General features: G+C 40.9%; 1 protein-coding gene across 2 annotated transcripts in view; it reads right to left on the reverse strand.

Moving 5' to 3' along the window:
* mgat4b (alpha-1,3-mannosyl-glycoprotein 4-beta-N-acetylglucosaminyltransferase B) overlaps window positions 1–17,245 on the reverse strand; it is a 122,826-nt gene that overhangs the window by 61,498 nt on the left and 44,083 nt on the right. For both annotated transcript variants that reach the window (XR_014869525.1, XM_085133685.1), the window contains exons 2-4: window positions 4,005–4,184; window positions 2,040–2,183; window positions 261–394 (exon numbers count right to left, since the gene is read on the reverse strand). Coding sequence is in view for 1 of the 2 variants with exons in the window: in XM_085133685.1 (XP_084989811.1) it covers window positions 261–394; window positions 2,040–2,183; window positions 4,005–4,184 (458 nt within the window). In the remaining variant the exon portion in view is untranslated. The remainder of the gene's footprint in view (window positions 1–260; window positions 395–2,039; window positions 2,184–4,004; window positions 4,185–17,245) is intronic.

A 17,245-nucleotide genomic window follows, 5' to 3' on the forward strand; every position in this document is an offset into this window, starting at 1 on the left:
CATACATATTAACATTTGTAGCACCTCAAGTGGCCACTACGGGAACTGCAGTTCTTGATGTTGTGTTGAATCAGTTCTTCAGTCCTTGGAGGTTGCTGCTTGGGTCTATAATAGTACCTATTTCACATAAACCTTTAAAGGATAAAGATTTAACTTATGGAGACTTTCTGTCACATTAAGGAAGACAAGTCCCTAAAGTGTGATTGTGATTAGGATGCAGGTCCCCACAATGTTAGTTATACAAGTTCACACACACTGACCTCGGCAATGAGGACCACGATGACGCAGTCGTCTTTCTCGGCGGCGCTGAGCTCTGACATCAGAGAGGTGAGCGTGTCGGTCAGATAGGAGTGGACCTCCCTCTTCACACTAGGAACCCCCATCACTATGGAGACTGCACACACACACAAGATTTGAAATGTTTGGTGAAGATTGCCTCTAATGTCCCACAATATGAAAGGTCCAGATGGAGAAGCACTCACTGGTAATACCAAGCAAATAGACACTACCAAGGATTTAGGAGATCCATTTATTTTGCAGGAAATAAACAGAGCCTAAAGCAGCCAAGGAGACCTAACATTTTCCCAAAACATACACAGAGTCAGAAGCATTGATGCTGTAAATATTTCCAGCAAATACACAGAGCCAGTGGTTTAATTAAGGGAGCACTCAGTATTTCCAGTATGTACACAGAGCCTGGATGTGAAAGAGTCTTAGGAAGAGAGACTGGTTAAACATAAATATTCACAGGAAATAGTGAGTAGACTGACATTTCAAAATGAAAAACATTTCTAGGAAACACATAGGTAGTTCAAGGACTGTAGGAGAGGAGAATATTTCCATTCCAAGAGCCTGGGAAATTTTGAGTGTTACCAACAAATACACAGAGCCAGGCCAAATATATTGGATAGGGCTATATATACTTCCTGTTAAGCCATTTCAAATTAAAAGATGTTTCTTATGTTCATTACATTTGTGTTGAACATAAGAAAGAAAGAAGAAAGAAACTTCATCAAAAAAGACTGGACAAGGACACACACACGCAGGCACACACACGCACGCACACACACACACACACACACACACACACACACACACAGGCCATATTTCTGTACATTTAAGTCTTTCAGTTTTAGTTTAATATGTTTTCCTCCCCTTGATGCTTCAGAAAAAGAAAACACTTCGTGCTGATCCTGTTTTGTTTCAAAGCTTTAACATATAAATCAGATTTGTGTCTCTCTCTCACACACACACACACACACACACACAAATAAATATATATAATTTCCTTGCTGTGTTTCTTTTCTTGGTGGTTATCTCTGTCCTCTGCTGCACCATAAAGCACTTTCCACACGACTAACCCGTTTTAGTCAGGGCATCATAAATTTATCTGACTGCTTGTGCGTGCACGCACGCACACACGCACGCACACACACACAAATATCTTCCATTTTCTGATGTGTTTGTTCTCTGTGGTTTTATCTGTATTTATGTCGTCTGTGTAAAGCAGAGTTGTCAGAAAATGGTTTACTAAGCAGAAAAAAAGCTTTAAAAATAAATTAGGCTTGACACACACACACAAACACGCACACAGGCAACACACACACATACATCAGGAGTGACCTTGGTCAGCCTGTTTGATCACAGCTCCGTATTTATTCGCCAGAGGATGTTGGGTTTATGAGGGGGCCTCGGTGAGCTGCTACCCCAGGAGAGGAGCACAGTGCCTGCGCTGTTGGTTCAGCCAGGACCCCTTGGCCATAAGAAGGCTGAGACAATTTTACCAAACAGACTGAGATCCATTAGACTTATGCCTATGTGCCTTTATATCAGGCTTAATTTTAGGCTCTGTAATATTATATATATAGATATAAAACAAGATCTTGCCTTTATTTAACCTCAAAGTTTCTAAAGATTTAAAATCTTTTTTCAACAAAATTAAAATCTTCTTCCAAGAAAGCAGGCTATTTGCAGGCTGTGAAGATTATTAAATCAAACTCCATGCAGGTGTGCTTAGAAAAAGGTGTGATGGATTTTACCTCCAGTGCGTCCCTGTCCCAGGTGCACGGCGGGCTGTAGGCTGTCCTCTCTGTTCAGCAGGTGAGGAAGATGATGGAAGATGGAGGGAAGCTGCAGCACGTTTTTACTGCTGCTCACGTTCCACAGCTTCAGCCTCGTCTCCTCTGCAGACACACAGAGGCCAAACCAGGAGAGATCAGGTCACGTTTATTCAGGTCTCCCCGCCACCAGCTTAAACCGGCTGAATCACACTTTCATATAAAGTACTTAGAAACACGCTCGCAGTCGGACGAGTGAAGTCGGAGTAAACTGAGCACGCTAACAGATCAGATTGAGCTTTATCTCCTCTGAACACACACAGAGTAAATTACAGCAGATAAAACAGATCAGTTTAAATGGATTACAGATGATTCTTCACATCTTCTGACTGAGCACATTATTCAGTTTTTGCTTCGTGGCAGCAAGACGAGGACAGAAACGCTGCACGCTGAGTGACCGCATGACTTCAGGCCTCAAGGGCATCTGATTTATTTTAAATGTAGGGTCGAACAAAAATCGCTTTTCACTTAACCCTCACCATCAATGGCAGACCTCAGACAGTGTATGACTGCAGTGTTTCTTTGTAAGGAAAGCAAACTGGTAATGCAATATTGTTAAAACGTTATATTTTCCTTGAGACATCTCAGCATATTTTTAAAATAAATAATTAAGATATTTTAAAAATGTACTGAAACTTCTTTATACCAAGAAAAGGGAACATTTGTAAGGTGTTTTCTTAAAAGGTGCAGTAGGTTTAATGGTTCAGTTGTGAAGTAGAATGAGTTTGACACCCCAGAAGGTCGAGACTGTTTAAAAGAGAAGTCAGTATCACAAATTTAATCAGGTCAGCTTTTGATTTTTATTGGTCGATTGAAGGAACAACACTTTAATCAGAACTCGTGTGAAACGACCTTCAAAATCAAATAAAGTGTAAAGATAAAGGAAAAAATGACAGCACTAAAATAGCTGTAGATGTGAGCACGATGATGGGAAAAGGCAAATTGAAGATATAAAACACAGTCCCGATCAAAAGTTTAAGACCACTTGAAAAATGGCAAAAAAAAATATCATATTTTGCGTGGTTGGAACTTAACAAGGTTCCAAGTAGATCTTCAACATGCAACAAGAAGAAATGGGAGTTGTTGGAGCTGTTCTGGGGGCCTCTGGATGTCTGGGGTTTTGATCTCCTCCATACCTGCTTCATGCCCTGGAGGACGGGGCAGTGGCCCCCCACACCCTCTAGCAGATCATTACATGAGGGAACCTTTTAAGAAAACAAGCGCGTCCATGCTCACAGGTGTACACACGGGTGATCACACACACAAACTACACCCTTTTTGGCTCCTACCTCAATGCACACTGTGCTGTCGATCTTACGTGCTGCACAATAATGTTTAATATTTAGTATTTACTGTCATATTCCCATATATCATTGTGATGTGGTTTATTGTATTACTCTCGTTTTCTTCTGCTTGTTTTCTTTTTTCTTTCTCAACAGGTGATCCAGGTGATCGATATATGTATTTTTTTTTTTTTTTTCTTCTGCTTATTCTGTTGGTTTTTGTTTTTTGCCCTTCTCCCCCGTCCCTCTTCTCAACTGTTTTTCTTCCCCTCTTTCTTTCTCCCTTTTCTTTCCCCCAGTCAAGTCTGTCCCGTATTCAGCAAGTGAAAATAAAATAAAGAATAAAAGGTGAATCAAATGGACCATTACGGCAAAGCTGGGATGGTCAATTTGGTAAAGAAAATCCGTTGGGCATCTTTCTTCGCCTTTAGACAATAATTCTGATGGCAAAAGAACCAAACGGGACAGGCAAAAAAAAAAAAAAAAAAAAAGAAAAAAAAAAAAAAAAAAAGAAGAAGAAATGGGAGTGAGACAAAAGTCATGCAATTTATTGATAACAACGCTTAAAATGAAACAGGCTGTTTTACAGCTGATCAAAACTGACCCGAGAGGCTGCTCCAGGTGCGGTTGATGTCTCTGAGCGCCTGCTTCTCGGCGATTGCCCTCTTGATCTCCTCCAGGACCAGGTTCAGCTCTTTGGAGCGCCGCAGGTTCTCCTGCTCGGCCGAGTGGAGGCGCTCCCTCAGCGCCAAGAACTCCCTCTGGTAGATATCAACCACATCTCCTGCAGACGAAGAGGAGAGGAGGGGACGAGGTTATTACATGTGTTCAGGTGAACTCATGTAATAAAAAAGAAAAAAAATCCCACAAACAGCAAAAGCAAGAATCCACTTGATGCCTTTCTTTGAAAAAACAATAAATTGCAGTAAAAGCAGTTTAAGTCTGTCCAAACTCGCACCATTGATGTAGTGAAACGTTGACATGTGGGCATCAGAGATCAACATCTCAAACCCAACATCTGACCAAACACGGTCACAAACAACCATCAACATCCAGGACCAAAAAAATGAAGCTAACAACGAAGCAAATAATGATATCTCACTTGCACGGTATGTAAGACTTACAATCAGCTTTTTAAATGTTTATATTGCACACTGTGGGTCCGGTGGAAGCATGATGTCCTGCAGGACTGACCATGAAGTTGACTGAAAGGTGCCAAAACCTGCAGTTTCTCAAACGTCTACTTCAACCTCCAAACGGAGTCGGCCCTCATTTTGCTTTTACAGTAAAGCTGACCAAGTGTTCATAATTTTATCCTACTGGATATTTTGATGGAAGAATTCTTGCGTTATACAAAATCATCTATTCCAAATTTAAAGAAAGTTCAGGGTCTGCAGGGCTAACAATGGAATGATGCTTTTTTCTGCCACATTTGACAAACATCAGGTAAACTTGTACTTGCTGTGGAGTATTTTTCTGCATTGTTCTTTTACAGGATATATTTCAATTTTAGTCCTGTGTCTATAATGAAGCTGTAATCTGACTCAAGCCGTGTGCAAACACAAGAAGTAAAATCAATACAGGTTTATTAATGGGCGCATGTCGCTGTTTTATTACACTTGTGCATATTCTCTGTCAGCGCTGAGTGGCAGACAGGGAAACAGAGACAGACTGAGGCTTTACGGGATTACTCTGAAGGCAGACAGAGCGTATAGGACTGTGCCAGATCGTCATCATCAACAGGTAGGAGGGAAAAAAGGACATAATCTGGGTAAAAACATGGAAATAAAAAGCTAAATCCTTCATCTGCCGCAGCAAATAGCATCCGGCCGTCCATCATCCTGCCATCATCCCTCGCTGAGTTAATGCTATGTGGAGGTAAATCTGCACTAATCCCCTTTGGGCTCACACGCAGACGTCCCCGTTCACTTTGTTCAGCCCTCCAGCTGTAATACATCCGACTGAGACTCCAAAAATAAGAAGTGTCAACATGAACAGCTTGGCCTCAACTTTTCTCAGCCTGAGCCTGTAGATAATGAGCTTTACTCATTTTAATTTAACAGTTTTACTGAATTCGATATACAGAAGACGGAGGGTGGTCGGTGCGCTTACCTCGTCTACAGAGAGAGACACGCTGTTATTTTGAAAAAGCTTCACACAAAGTGTCACCTGTTCCTATTTTTGTTTTGTTTTACAGGAGACACTTTTCTATGTTAATCTTATCAGTTTTTTATTCATCATTTTCAGTGTTGGGACTAACGCGTTATTAAGTAACGCGTTACAGTAACTACGTTATTATTGTGGTAACGAGCACGGTAACTAGTTATTATGCCAAAATCAGGAACGCGTTAGTCGTTACTGGGATTTAGATAGGGTCGTTACTCGTTACTTCGTGTGGCGGCTATCGCGGAGCTTCCACAGATTCTGTAACATTGGCAAGTGGTGGAGGCAGCAGGTGGATGAGGGAAAGGGGACGCAGAAGGAAAAGAGACCCGAGGCGGCCGCTGGTCCAAGTGTGAACTGAACTTCAGGTAAGAAGTTATGACCTGCAGGCTATCCGAGTCAGATATAAACCAAGTTTAGGTGGAGTTTATTTTCGTTATTCTGACTTTTTCCGTACTGCGTACTAGCTAGCATGACGGAGTTTCTATACAGCTGGGTGGGTGCTATGAAGTTAATGATGTTGAACTTTATTTTGTTCATAAGTTATTAGAGTTGCCAACCGTCCCGTCTGGTATTCAGATAAAATATTACGCATTTCTTATTGAGGTGAAAAGGAACAGTTTGTCCCGTAATTCAGCTACAATGAAAAAGACACAAAGCTGGAGTTATTCTGTGTCTTTGCTGCACAGCTGCCTCTTCTTCTTTCATTCTCCCCCCTCCCTCTCCCGTTTCTACTTCAATCATGAAAACTGATCAATGATCAGCTGATCGGCTCTCTTGTTTGTTTATCGCCCACTTTGCACCAGAAAGAGGAAACCAGCCAATGTCACGTTAAACAACAGCAGCACGTTTAAGCTTGATCAGCTGTTGTTAGAACTTATTTAATATTAATTTCTAGTATCAGCTGATGTTTGCTGGAGCCACAGCTGCAAAAAAGCTGCTGGTCATGATGTCGGTTTGGTTATCTGGTGAGAGGGAAACATGAAACCAGGAGATGTCCTTACTGAATCATCAGAGCTGAACAGGTGATGGAGAAACAGGTTTTCCTTTTAGGTGACATGAATGAGTTGAAGGGAAGTTATGAACTGTTTCTGGGAGACAGATAACCCCAGGATCCTTTTTAGGTAGCTGACAGCTGGTAACTGTGCAGGTGCGGATCTAGCAAAGTTTTGCCAGGGGGGCCAGGTAGGGCATTAACAGGGAGAGGGGGGCACAAAGAAATACTTTTCTTTCTTATTCTCATTTAAAATGTCTCGCTTTTAAAAAATAATTATCTGAATCTTACAACAAACGATTGATAGATTGATGCATATATACTATCAAAACAGTGAACATCACTGTCACAACAGTGTTTGTTTTCATTCAAAGGCTTTATGATTTTTCCTATAATGGTGGCCGGTCTCTAGTCAAAATGCCCGGGCCGATTTTTTGTCCCAGTCCAGCCCTGTATGCAGCTCATCTGCAGTCTGGTGTTACCTACATCTTCCTATTCAGAAGGCAGAATTTCCGAGTTCTGAGTACAATCAAAGCACCACGACTGCAGTTTTTGTGTTGGATGTAAAAGGCGCACATGACGCTGTGACGTAGGCTAGAATCATGGCAGCGGTCAATGATGGTCCAGGCGTGGGATTTCTCTCGTGGAAATATGCACATTATCTTTTCCTTTCTATTGGTAGGTGGCACAGTGCACTTGTAGCAAGTAAGCAAGCTAGAAGACTGGCAAAGTTATGGAAGCAACACATTAATAAGAGAATTCTGAGTAAAACCAAAGTTACTTTCCCTAGTAACTAGTTACTTTGAAAGTAACGAGTAACTTGAAGTAACTGAGTTACTTTTGATAGAAGTAACTAGTAATGTAACTAAGTTACTATTTTAAAGTAACTTACCCAACACTGATCATTTTATCGCCAAAGAATCAACAAAAAGGAAAACTGCATGAACAGAAAGAGCTCACGTACTTCCTGACACGCCCACAGGGTTCACGTGACTAATTATTCTGGAGGAAGAGGCGCTCGCTCTTCACAAAAAGCTTCATTTTATTCTGTTTTTATTATTTTAAATCTAGAAACACAAATATAGAAACAGAAAAAACCTCCACCTCAAACGTCAAACACGAGATAACTTCGACAAACTCAGCCGTACTTCCTCTCTTTAACATTTTCAGTTCATGAATGTTCCAAACCATCAGTCGCAGCAGTTAGGACTAGTTTATGAATAGGTGTGGTTTTACTCAGGTGTTGCTCGTCTCCTCCATTGACCTGAATATCACTTTTATTGTTCTAATGGGTTTTTTTTATTTTTTTTTATTCCTTGGCTTATGACACAGTTTGACACTGCTTTTACTGCTTTAATTTAATCTAATGTGCCGATTTTATTGTTTTAATTTAAGTTTTTTGTCATGTCAAGTGTACAGCACTTTGCTTTCAGCTGGGAGTTGACTGAAAGTGCTATATAAATAAATTGCTTGCTTGCTAATATGAACCTGAGCATTTGCTTCAGTTTAAAACACACTAAATTATTTTCCCTTTTTTCTATTCTTTCAGTTTTGTCTCCTGATTCTGTCTTAGTCTATTTTTTACCTTGTTTAGCTTTTATACTTTCATGCTTGTTTTTTTTCCATTTACCTTATGTTTTTATTCATTTATTCTTCTTTGTGTACTATTATAAGGTGACCTTGAGGGTCTTTAAAGGCGCCTATAAATAAAATGTATTATTTTATTATATTTTTTTTTCTGTTTTGGTAAAAAAAAAAACTATTTATTTAAAATTGAAATCTTTGCTGATGTTGGTATTATTGGATATTCTAGTAAGAGAAAGTTTGTGTTCAATCATTTTAAATTGTTTAATTATTATTCAATTACAATGACAGAATTGTTTTTTTGATTTAGAGAGAAGAAGATCAAAGAAAAACAAAATCAGCAGGAAACTCAAAATCCCAATCTCTCGCTCCAAACGTCTTGACTTACTCAGATAAATGTAAGTGGCTTATAAATGTTTATATTTAATAAACAGGATCCACTAATACATCTGTCTTCATGAGCATCTGTTCACAAACATTTAGGCATCAAATTAGTGTCCAAATTGTTGAATTAAAAACCAAAGTCTGTCCGACTGACCCTCTTCTCTCCATGGAAACAAGGTCCACATCTGTCCACAACCCCGACCAGCTTAGAGGAGCTAACGCTGTCATGAGTAGACCATGTGGATACTACTGTGGAAACCACGCTTCATAGGATAAACAGACTCATGCACAGAAAGCTCTGAGTGTCCTCTGAGTGTCAGCCTTCGTTCGGCCTCAGATGAGCTTGATCCGAGGGATTCAGCAACACCTGATTTTTAATGGTTCAAATTTCCTGACCACAAAGCTCAACCCGCCCAAGTTTAACAAGCCCCGAGCACTTCAAGCTCCCTGTAGAGTAACGAAGAAATGAAACTTGGTGATACGCGTCAGGAAGTGTTTACAGCCGACACTTCAGACCTCACAACTTTTTACCAGACGGGTCTGGACGAACGCTAACCGGAGCTGTGCTGCAGTTTGTCTGTCAGCTGAACTTTAATAGCCGGAGAGTAAAATCACTCAGAAAGCGCCTCATTTTGCTGTAATTATTCCTGTAAACCCTCATTAATGAGAACAATGGTCACATCTGTTTGGCTGATAACTGCAGTGAATTTATGAGCGCGCACACACACTCCTCGCTGATGAGTTTTTAATGATGCTGCTGCCCAGTTATTTATCTGCGCTGATGAAATAATCTTCTTCCTGCAGCAGTTGGTCTGTTAAACACTGAAACTGTGTTTCTGCGAAGGCTTTTGTTCCAGCAGTGGTTTCACATCCTTCGTAATATTTAATAACTGTAGCAATTTTGAGAAATATTTTCCGGGCGCTATTAGCATAGACCGGGAGTTTGTTAGAGCCGACAGTAAAATACACCAAAAAAAGCTCAGTTATTAAAAGAGTTTATATTTTTGTGTAAATGGTTAAATTAAGCAACACAGTAAACTCTATCGCCGTCTTACTATCAGAAGAGACATTTTAAACCCAAACAATCTGTATGGATACAGATCGCACAATGCAGGTGACACAGACTAGAAGTATAAACCTCAACACTACAAACAGCTGTAAATAAAATCTTTCACCACATGTCAGGACAATGCGGTGGTCTAGCTGGATGTTGTCACTGTGTTTATTAAACCTACAGTAATTCATCACTTATTAATTTATTTATTTATTCTTTGTTTACTTTTATTGCCATGAAAACAACAAGTGTAAAGTGAGGGGAAATAATCTGTTAGCCTTTTTAGCCTGACTTTAAGCTACACGGGCAACTCTGAGTCCTACCAACGATAGTAAAAATATAATAGAAAGCAGCTTAATGGCTTTAAAAATGGCAAACGTGAAAAATAAATGAAAGTAGGTGAGCTTCAATTCAGTTTTTTAGGAAAGTCCAGGTGCAGATCAAGCATACCAGTGATGCCTCAGTCACACGGGCCTAGATACTGGCTGGCAGCTACTGGAAACAGAGACTGCACTCATGCAATCTTGTGTTTTAAAACTACCTCTTCCCATGTATGTATATTACAACATGGTACAAAACCCAAAAAAGTAGACTGCTAATCCAACTGTAAAGCACATGAATACATTGTATTATGATGTGCCATATATAAAGCCATTCTTTGCTGGATAAATGTGAAACATATAAAAGCAGCCAGACTCTCCGTCTCAGTTTTGTCTAATATGGGGGAACCAGTGGAAGAGCAGGTGCTCCATCCAAAGGTTGAAGCATACAGATGTTGTCCTTTAGACATCTGTATAGTCAAAATTCTTCAAAATTATGATGACGTTTGGTCTGTTGAAGAACTGAGGCGTACAGCATACATGGATATCAGAGGTTCATCATCTGTTTACATCCAGCAAACAAAGTTGAATTAACGAGGCACAAAACTCGGACATGGGACGTTCACGTCTCACCTTAGACCCCCTCCTCCTCTCCAGTGACTGATGTCATTTGTGTGCCTGCTTTCTTTCAGTAATTAATCAATGCAAAAAGATCAATAACAGGAAACAACACGGAGGCACTAGTCTGAACACTGCAACAGCCTGAAAATGTCCCCACTTTGCACACGTCCTCATGCAAAAGGTCCCAAAACTCCCACGTGTCCTCACAAACATATATGTACAAGTAGATGTTCACACTTTTTCCCTCTATTTAATTTTTAAAACCGATTCCCCACAATGTGATTTCTGTACCCACAACTTTAGTAACACAAGAACATGCACAGAGAGATGGATAAACATCAAACATCACTAATACACAGTAATCCTGCACACTGTAATACCACAACACACACAATTCTGACACAGAGGAGAGTGTGGAGGGCAGACAGGTTGAGTCATACTGTAGTAATATGTGTGTGTGTGTGTGTGTGTGTGTGTGTGTGTGTGTGTGTGTGTGTGTGTGTGTGTGTAATAGTATAAAAGCCACCGATCACAGGTAATGAGATTACCCTATACACACACACACACACACACACACACACACGCACACACACACACTCAGGATGACTCACAGTTAATGGCCTTGTGGTTCTTTTAGCGAACAGGAAGAAGGACGAGGACTAAAAATCAGTTCAGCTGTTCCTCACTGATCAATCAATACATTAAATGCCAATCATCAGTCTGACATTGATCAGACCTGGATCTATACAGACCTGTATGTGTTTAAACATGTGTTCTTAGGTTCTGAGGTTTAAACACTCCTATAAATATAAGTAGGTTCCATCATCAAAGAAACAAGTATTATTTTATTGGTTTTTTACACGTTTAAGAGAAGATAACAGCTGACAAAATGTCAAAAAATGTGACACTAACACGGTGCCCTGCGGTAAACGTGTGTTCGTGTAGTTAAAATATGTGCTTCAGCCCCGTAATCCCCAATCCAGCAACGACCTGAGGCTGAAAAACGAAGCCAACATTTAGGTTGCAAAACCTGCAGCTCCTCTAACGTCCAAGTCCAGGATTCAGTAATTCAATCATTCTGAGCAAAATGCAACTGAAATGTATAAAAACAAAGGTTTATTTATTGAGATAATTAATCATTAAAGACAATTTGCTTGGTGTAAACTAAATTTATACCAATCAAATAATTTCAGTTGACCAGATTCCTTTAAAATTTCACTCTTATATTTACATGTAATTAAATGAGTTAAAGTCAGCTTTATGAGTCTGAAGAAGAAGCTGGATTTCTTCTCCTTGAGTGTAACCAGCGTTTGCACCTTGCTGTGAGCGCTCTGGATTTACGGTTATGATTGCAGATTTTGATGACGACTCGCCTCCCTCCTCGAGTGCTGTCAACTTGGTTAGATGTTGTAAAGTTGTGGAAATAATTCTGTCATCATGCACTTCGGTTGTCGTCTGTGGACCTTCAGGTCTTTTGGTGTTGTAGTGAATTTGTTCCTATCAATAAAAGAACCAGATTGCTCTCAGTCTCTAATGGGTTTATTTTGTTTGGTTTGCCACAAAATAATGAGGGAACAGGCCTCGCTTGGCCATGAAACTGCCAGTCAGTCAATCATCCAATTGCTGTATATAAAACTATAACAATGGCTGAAATTCATTTCTGTTGAACCCGTTGAATTAAAGTTGAATGTCTGCACTTCGGGCACATCTCGACCGTCTGATTTAAAATGATGTGCAGAACAACAAAACCTATCGACTCTGTTCAGGTCCTGAAGAAAAGCCCATTTTTTTTGCACTTAGCTTTTTTTTTCTTCGCTTTCTCTTCTTCTATTCTGTGCTGTAAAGCTTGACCCACTCAGAAGTCACCCTGACAGACGTCCACTTCCAAACCTCAAAATCAAATTAACTTTTAACAGTTCATGCACTAACTCGTGCTCCTTTCCCCTTTTAAATGCCAGACTGTGCAGGACCTTCTTGGAAATTTCTTGTCATTTGAAACTTAATAGTGGCAGTTTGTTTTTTTAGGACATTTCTGATGCGGGCATCCAAGAAATGGGGAAAAACAGAACCTGTGTGATGGAGTGTTACAGAAACAGAAAGCCTCAGACGCAGGATTAAGCATTAAAAGTTGTTTTTACTGATAAATGTATTTCAGCTGAGCTTTTACGGTCACTCCTGCTGCTTTCATGTTATGAAGTGGAGATGGCTGAGGACTGCTAATAAAGTTTTTATTTATCAGTGAGTGTTCGGTCTCGTGTCGTGCTCACAGAGAAAAACTGGCGATGCATTCACATGGCTGAGCATCACGGACAGATTGGTCTGGCACTTTTTAACGAGGTCCCTAATGAAGGGTCTTCCGGCCCGCTGGCCCCTCGTCTTCCTCTCTCCATCCTCACCCCCCAGCAGATGGTGTTTAATCAGCGAGTGATAAATGAGGGAATACAACAGTCAGCTGTCTCTGCAGTTCCCATCATTTGAACCAAATTAACAGTTATTAGCCCTTCATACACGATGAACACATTATTATTATTCCAACAGGAAGAAAGTCAGGTGGAAGAGATGAAACAGGAAGAGCACTTCTCCAAATAACACTCTGTCACACAGAATGGACGCGTGGGACCCCCAAAATGTCAAACGGGACGTCAACAGGACACGAAGGACGGCTGACGGGAAAGTGGCGCTCGGTGATTTGCCTTCTGAGTCAGACTGATGTGTTTATTAGAATAAGAAGAGGAGGGAAGGAAATAAAGCTGCTGAGTCAGCCTGATGTGATGGCAGGGTCGTGGTCCCAGAGCGGCGTGATGGCAGTTCATTATCGACAAAACCACTGAGCAGCTCGGAGAGCAAAAGAAATCACGCACAGGACAAATAACCCCGAATGCAGGAGAAAAACAAAGTCCTTTACATTCATCTGAACATAGCTGTCCAACCGGAGCGGCCATCATCGGGAGCTCCGAGGTCATTCCCACAGAGCCACCCAGCCGTGGGGCCACAAATACCACGCTCGCAATATAAACCGCCTTATTGCAGCTTTAGCGTTACAGCGGCACTGCAACAGTGACCGTGTTTGTTGATAAATGACGAGTTGGGAGTGACTGTGCCATGAGGTTCGTCACCATTAGGACAAGATGGTGCCAAGTGACACTCTGGAGACGAAAACAGGCTGAAGCAAACAGCCGAGAACGGCCCGACCGTGGGGAATAAACCTAAATATGTGAGTTTATGAGAGATGCTACAAACTGAGAGCAGATCAGTGTCACGCTGTTTGACTTTTAATAACAGCTCCATCACGTCAGACTTCACTGGAAGATCCAAGCTAACCTCCCCGTCCTCAGTGGAGTCCTGTTTGTCGGACAAAAATAACGCACAGACTTAATAATCCATCAGCGGCACTTACACTCAAACTGAGCTTTAATTCCAAATCGAGCTGAATGCACCGAAGCCCCGGCTCACTCTCTGGACCTCTGCCATTCGTGCCTCGTCACTGTGTTTGTGTTTGGAGTAAACTGCAGTAATCCATGTGTTCTTACAGGGGAAGACATGTGTTTGTGTTGACTGCCTAGTCTCTACTGCTTTGGTTACAAATATGCAAGTGAAGAGTGAGACCACACCAAAGGACACTTTGATTTCATCTGGATCCAGGGTAAGTTCCTGGACCTTGTTGGGGAAGCCAGTGGAGTTTTGTGATGGGGTGTGTTCCCCACGAGGGGAGCTAGGACGTTGGTGAGGTGGATGGAAATGCTGTTGTAGGATGAGTTTAAATGCTAACAGTAGGTCTGAGTGGGTCTTTGTGGATCTTTGGAAGTCCATATATACATGTGTTTGTGTTGTTGTGTGTATCTGTGTTTGTGTTGTTGTGTAAAGGCCCTCCACCTCCTTTTCCGAGTGAACAGAAGAAGAAACAGCTGGAATGCGTCAGCGAGAATAAACAGGTGTCAACCTGTGATTTTCAGTCAGGCAGTGTCACAGGAAGTCAATTATCCCCCTCCACACTCTCTCTCACACGCAAACACACATACACACAAGCAGGAAAGTATGTGAGGAATGTTAACACACTTGGCAAGTCAAGGCTGGAGCATCAAAATAATGACATCATCCAACCGCCAGCTTTAGAGTGAATGTGTGTGTGTGTGTGTGGGGTCGCAGGGGAGAATGAGTGATTCATTTTACACAAGCAACATAGAAACTACTCACATTTCATCTCATCAGCTTGAAGCTTTGCTCAAACATTAACCACTAAGGCCCCAAAATGCAGTTATCAGCTAACGCTAGCTAGCTTGGTTATCAACCTGCATCCACAGACTGTAGCACTGCAGCAGTGAGTCGGTCCCCATAGAAGAAATTTTACAGTAGAAATAAACATGTTTGCAGCCTGATACAAAAACTGTTTCGTTGCTATAAATAGTTTCCCCCTTCATAGCAGCTGTATAGGTGGTGAATTTATTTTGCAGCTCGCCTTTTTAAATTGTATTAACACTTAAAGTTTGCATTATTAGGGGCGTGGCCTCTTGACTGACAGCCACTGCATTAGCATTAGCTGATAACTTAGCATACAGAGCATTCAAATACGGTCCGAATACGGTTACTCGTGCCTCCAACAAATCCAAGTTCCATGTTGCAAAACTATGACATCACAACAATTTGATTGGCCACTTGCAGTGTTCACGTTAACATACCTTAGTGTGTGAGACAGCCCCCTACGTTTGTGTGACGCCCACAAGTGTATGGTCACAATTGTAATATCTTTGTAAATTGTTTTTTGATGTAAAGGCCTTATTTTATGGTGGTATTACACTTTCATTTAAAGTTAGGGAGAATGTAATTGCGTGGCATTGCTACAAGGGGGAGATAGTGGTGTGTGCGATAGACCGTTGTAACGCTTTTCTGCCTCAGACGAGGAAGAGCCTGCAGACAAACGCAACTGATGTCTCCTGTCTCTGCTTTTCTGTTAAAAAAAACAGGTTAGTAGTTCAAGTTTGCTCACTGCAATGCACATACAAAGGCAATAAACCTTTTTCTGTCTTGGTTTAAAGACCACAAATGCTGTGAGAGAATGTGTTTTTTACAGATTGAGAAAAAGCTAACCTTACTGCCATTTGTAATGGAAGCTGCGATTCCACTGTTAGCTTAAATAGGTAACTGGTCTTATTACCTGTTTTATTTTGTGACAAATGCAGCTCTTAGACAATTCTTTTATCCTGACATTATTGGAAGTTACAGTTGGACCTACCCAGTTCTTATGTGTCAAGTGTAAATAGTCTGATGTATACTGTTTGTGGACGATTGTAAACTGTTTGTGAGCAATGGTAGAATATTTTTGTTTATTGTTTACAAATGTAATATATGGTTTGAATCTGTTAGAATATAAAGAAAGTATAATGGAGACATAAGCAGGTTAATTGCAGTGTTAATGGTGCTGCACAGAAATGTTTTTGATGCTGAACAGCAGTAGAATTTGGTTACAGATTTATTGAAAATAAGGATACTGAAATACAATGATTATTTTGTAAGTTTATTCTTGCGAGAAAGCAAGGTAACCAAAACGGTTTGACCTATGGACCTGATTGAATGTGTTTTTGTTGTTAAAAGAGAAATGTGTGTGTCTGAATGAAAAGAAAAGTAACTGTTTAATTCTGTTAGACAGACTGCAACTGATGTCTCCTGTCTCTGCTTTTCTGTTAAAAAAAACTGTTTAAAAACAGACCCCATCGAAGGCCTGTAACATTTGCAGTGGCAATACATCAGTCAACTGAAGTTAAACCTGAAATCGTGCCACGTCGTGACCTTCTGCATGAAAATAAATCCACATTTCAGATGTTACAGTGACTCCAGACAAGCTGTTTGGTCAACATGCTCTGTTGTATATTTGAACACAGCCGAATAAACATTTTGAGTAAAGTTTGAGTAAAGTGAGGCAAAGTCTAAAAGTTCACACCTCGCCTGTGATTTTTCACACAACTCCCACAATCCACCTCTGCTGTTCACACAGATTTATAAAGTGAGAAGTCTCCCTCTCTCTGTCCTTGGTTCACCTTCTGTAAAGTCAACCTGATGCCAAGATCCCGCACCTTATCTTTAGTTATGAACAACAGCAAATATCTGCCAGGATCGTGGCTGTAGCAGCGGTGATGGAAAACAGAAGGAGGTGAACAGAAACTACAGTCAGCTTCGAACAGCAGAACGAACCAAAACAAAGCGCTTTTCTTCCTTTCTTCCATTAATTCACACAGATCAGAGCAGCGGACCGGTAGGAACATTAGCACTCGAGCCAGACGGACTGAAACTCTGAGAGCTCGATGCCAAGGGGAAAAAAAGACGGTGGAGCAACTGAAAAAGCAAAAAAACCATCAGAAACTAAGAGCAGGCAGACACAAAGAGCAGAAAGCTGTTAGGAGCATTAGCACACTAGCCAAAAACGCTGAAATGATGACAAAAGCAAGGCGGCGTCTGTTTTCTTTCTCCAATTCTAAAGACAGACCGACGGAGTTTCTGTCAGGATGACTTTAAAGAGCTCTTTCAGATTTTACACCAACAAGAAGAAAAATTCATGCTTCTCATCAGGTGTCCATTTAAGTCTCCAATGAGCACACCTTGCACAGATGCTGCCGTCTATGGAAAATGTGATTTTAGCGTGAGATTATGGAGATGCCATATGGTTTGACGTTTGTGAAATTTTTTTTATTATGGGCCCTCACCACAGTAGCTTAGCATGATTCATAGGTCAA

Source organism: Neolamprologus multifasciatus, chromosome 2, assembly GCF_963576455.1.
Source record: "Neolamprologus multifasciatus chromosome 2, fNeoMul1.2, whole genome shotgun sequence".
NCBI classification, from domain to species: Eukaryota; Metazoa; Chordata; class Actinopteri; order Cichliformes; family Cichlidae; genus Neolamprologus; species Neolamprologus multifasciatus.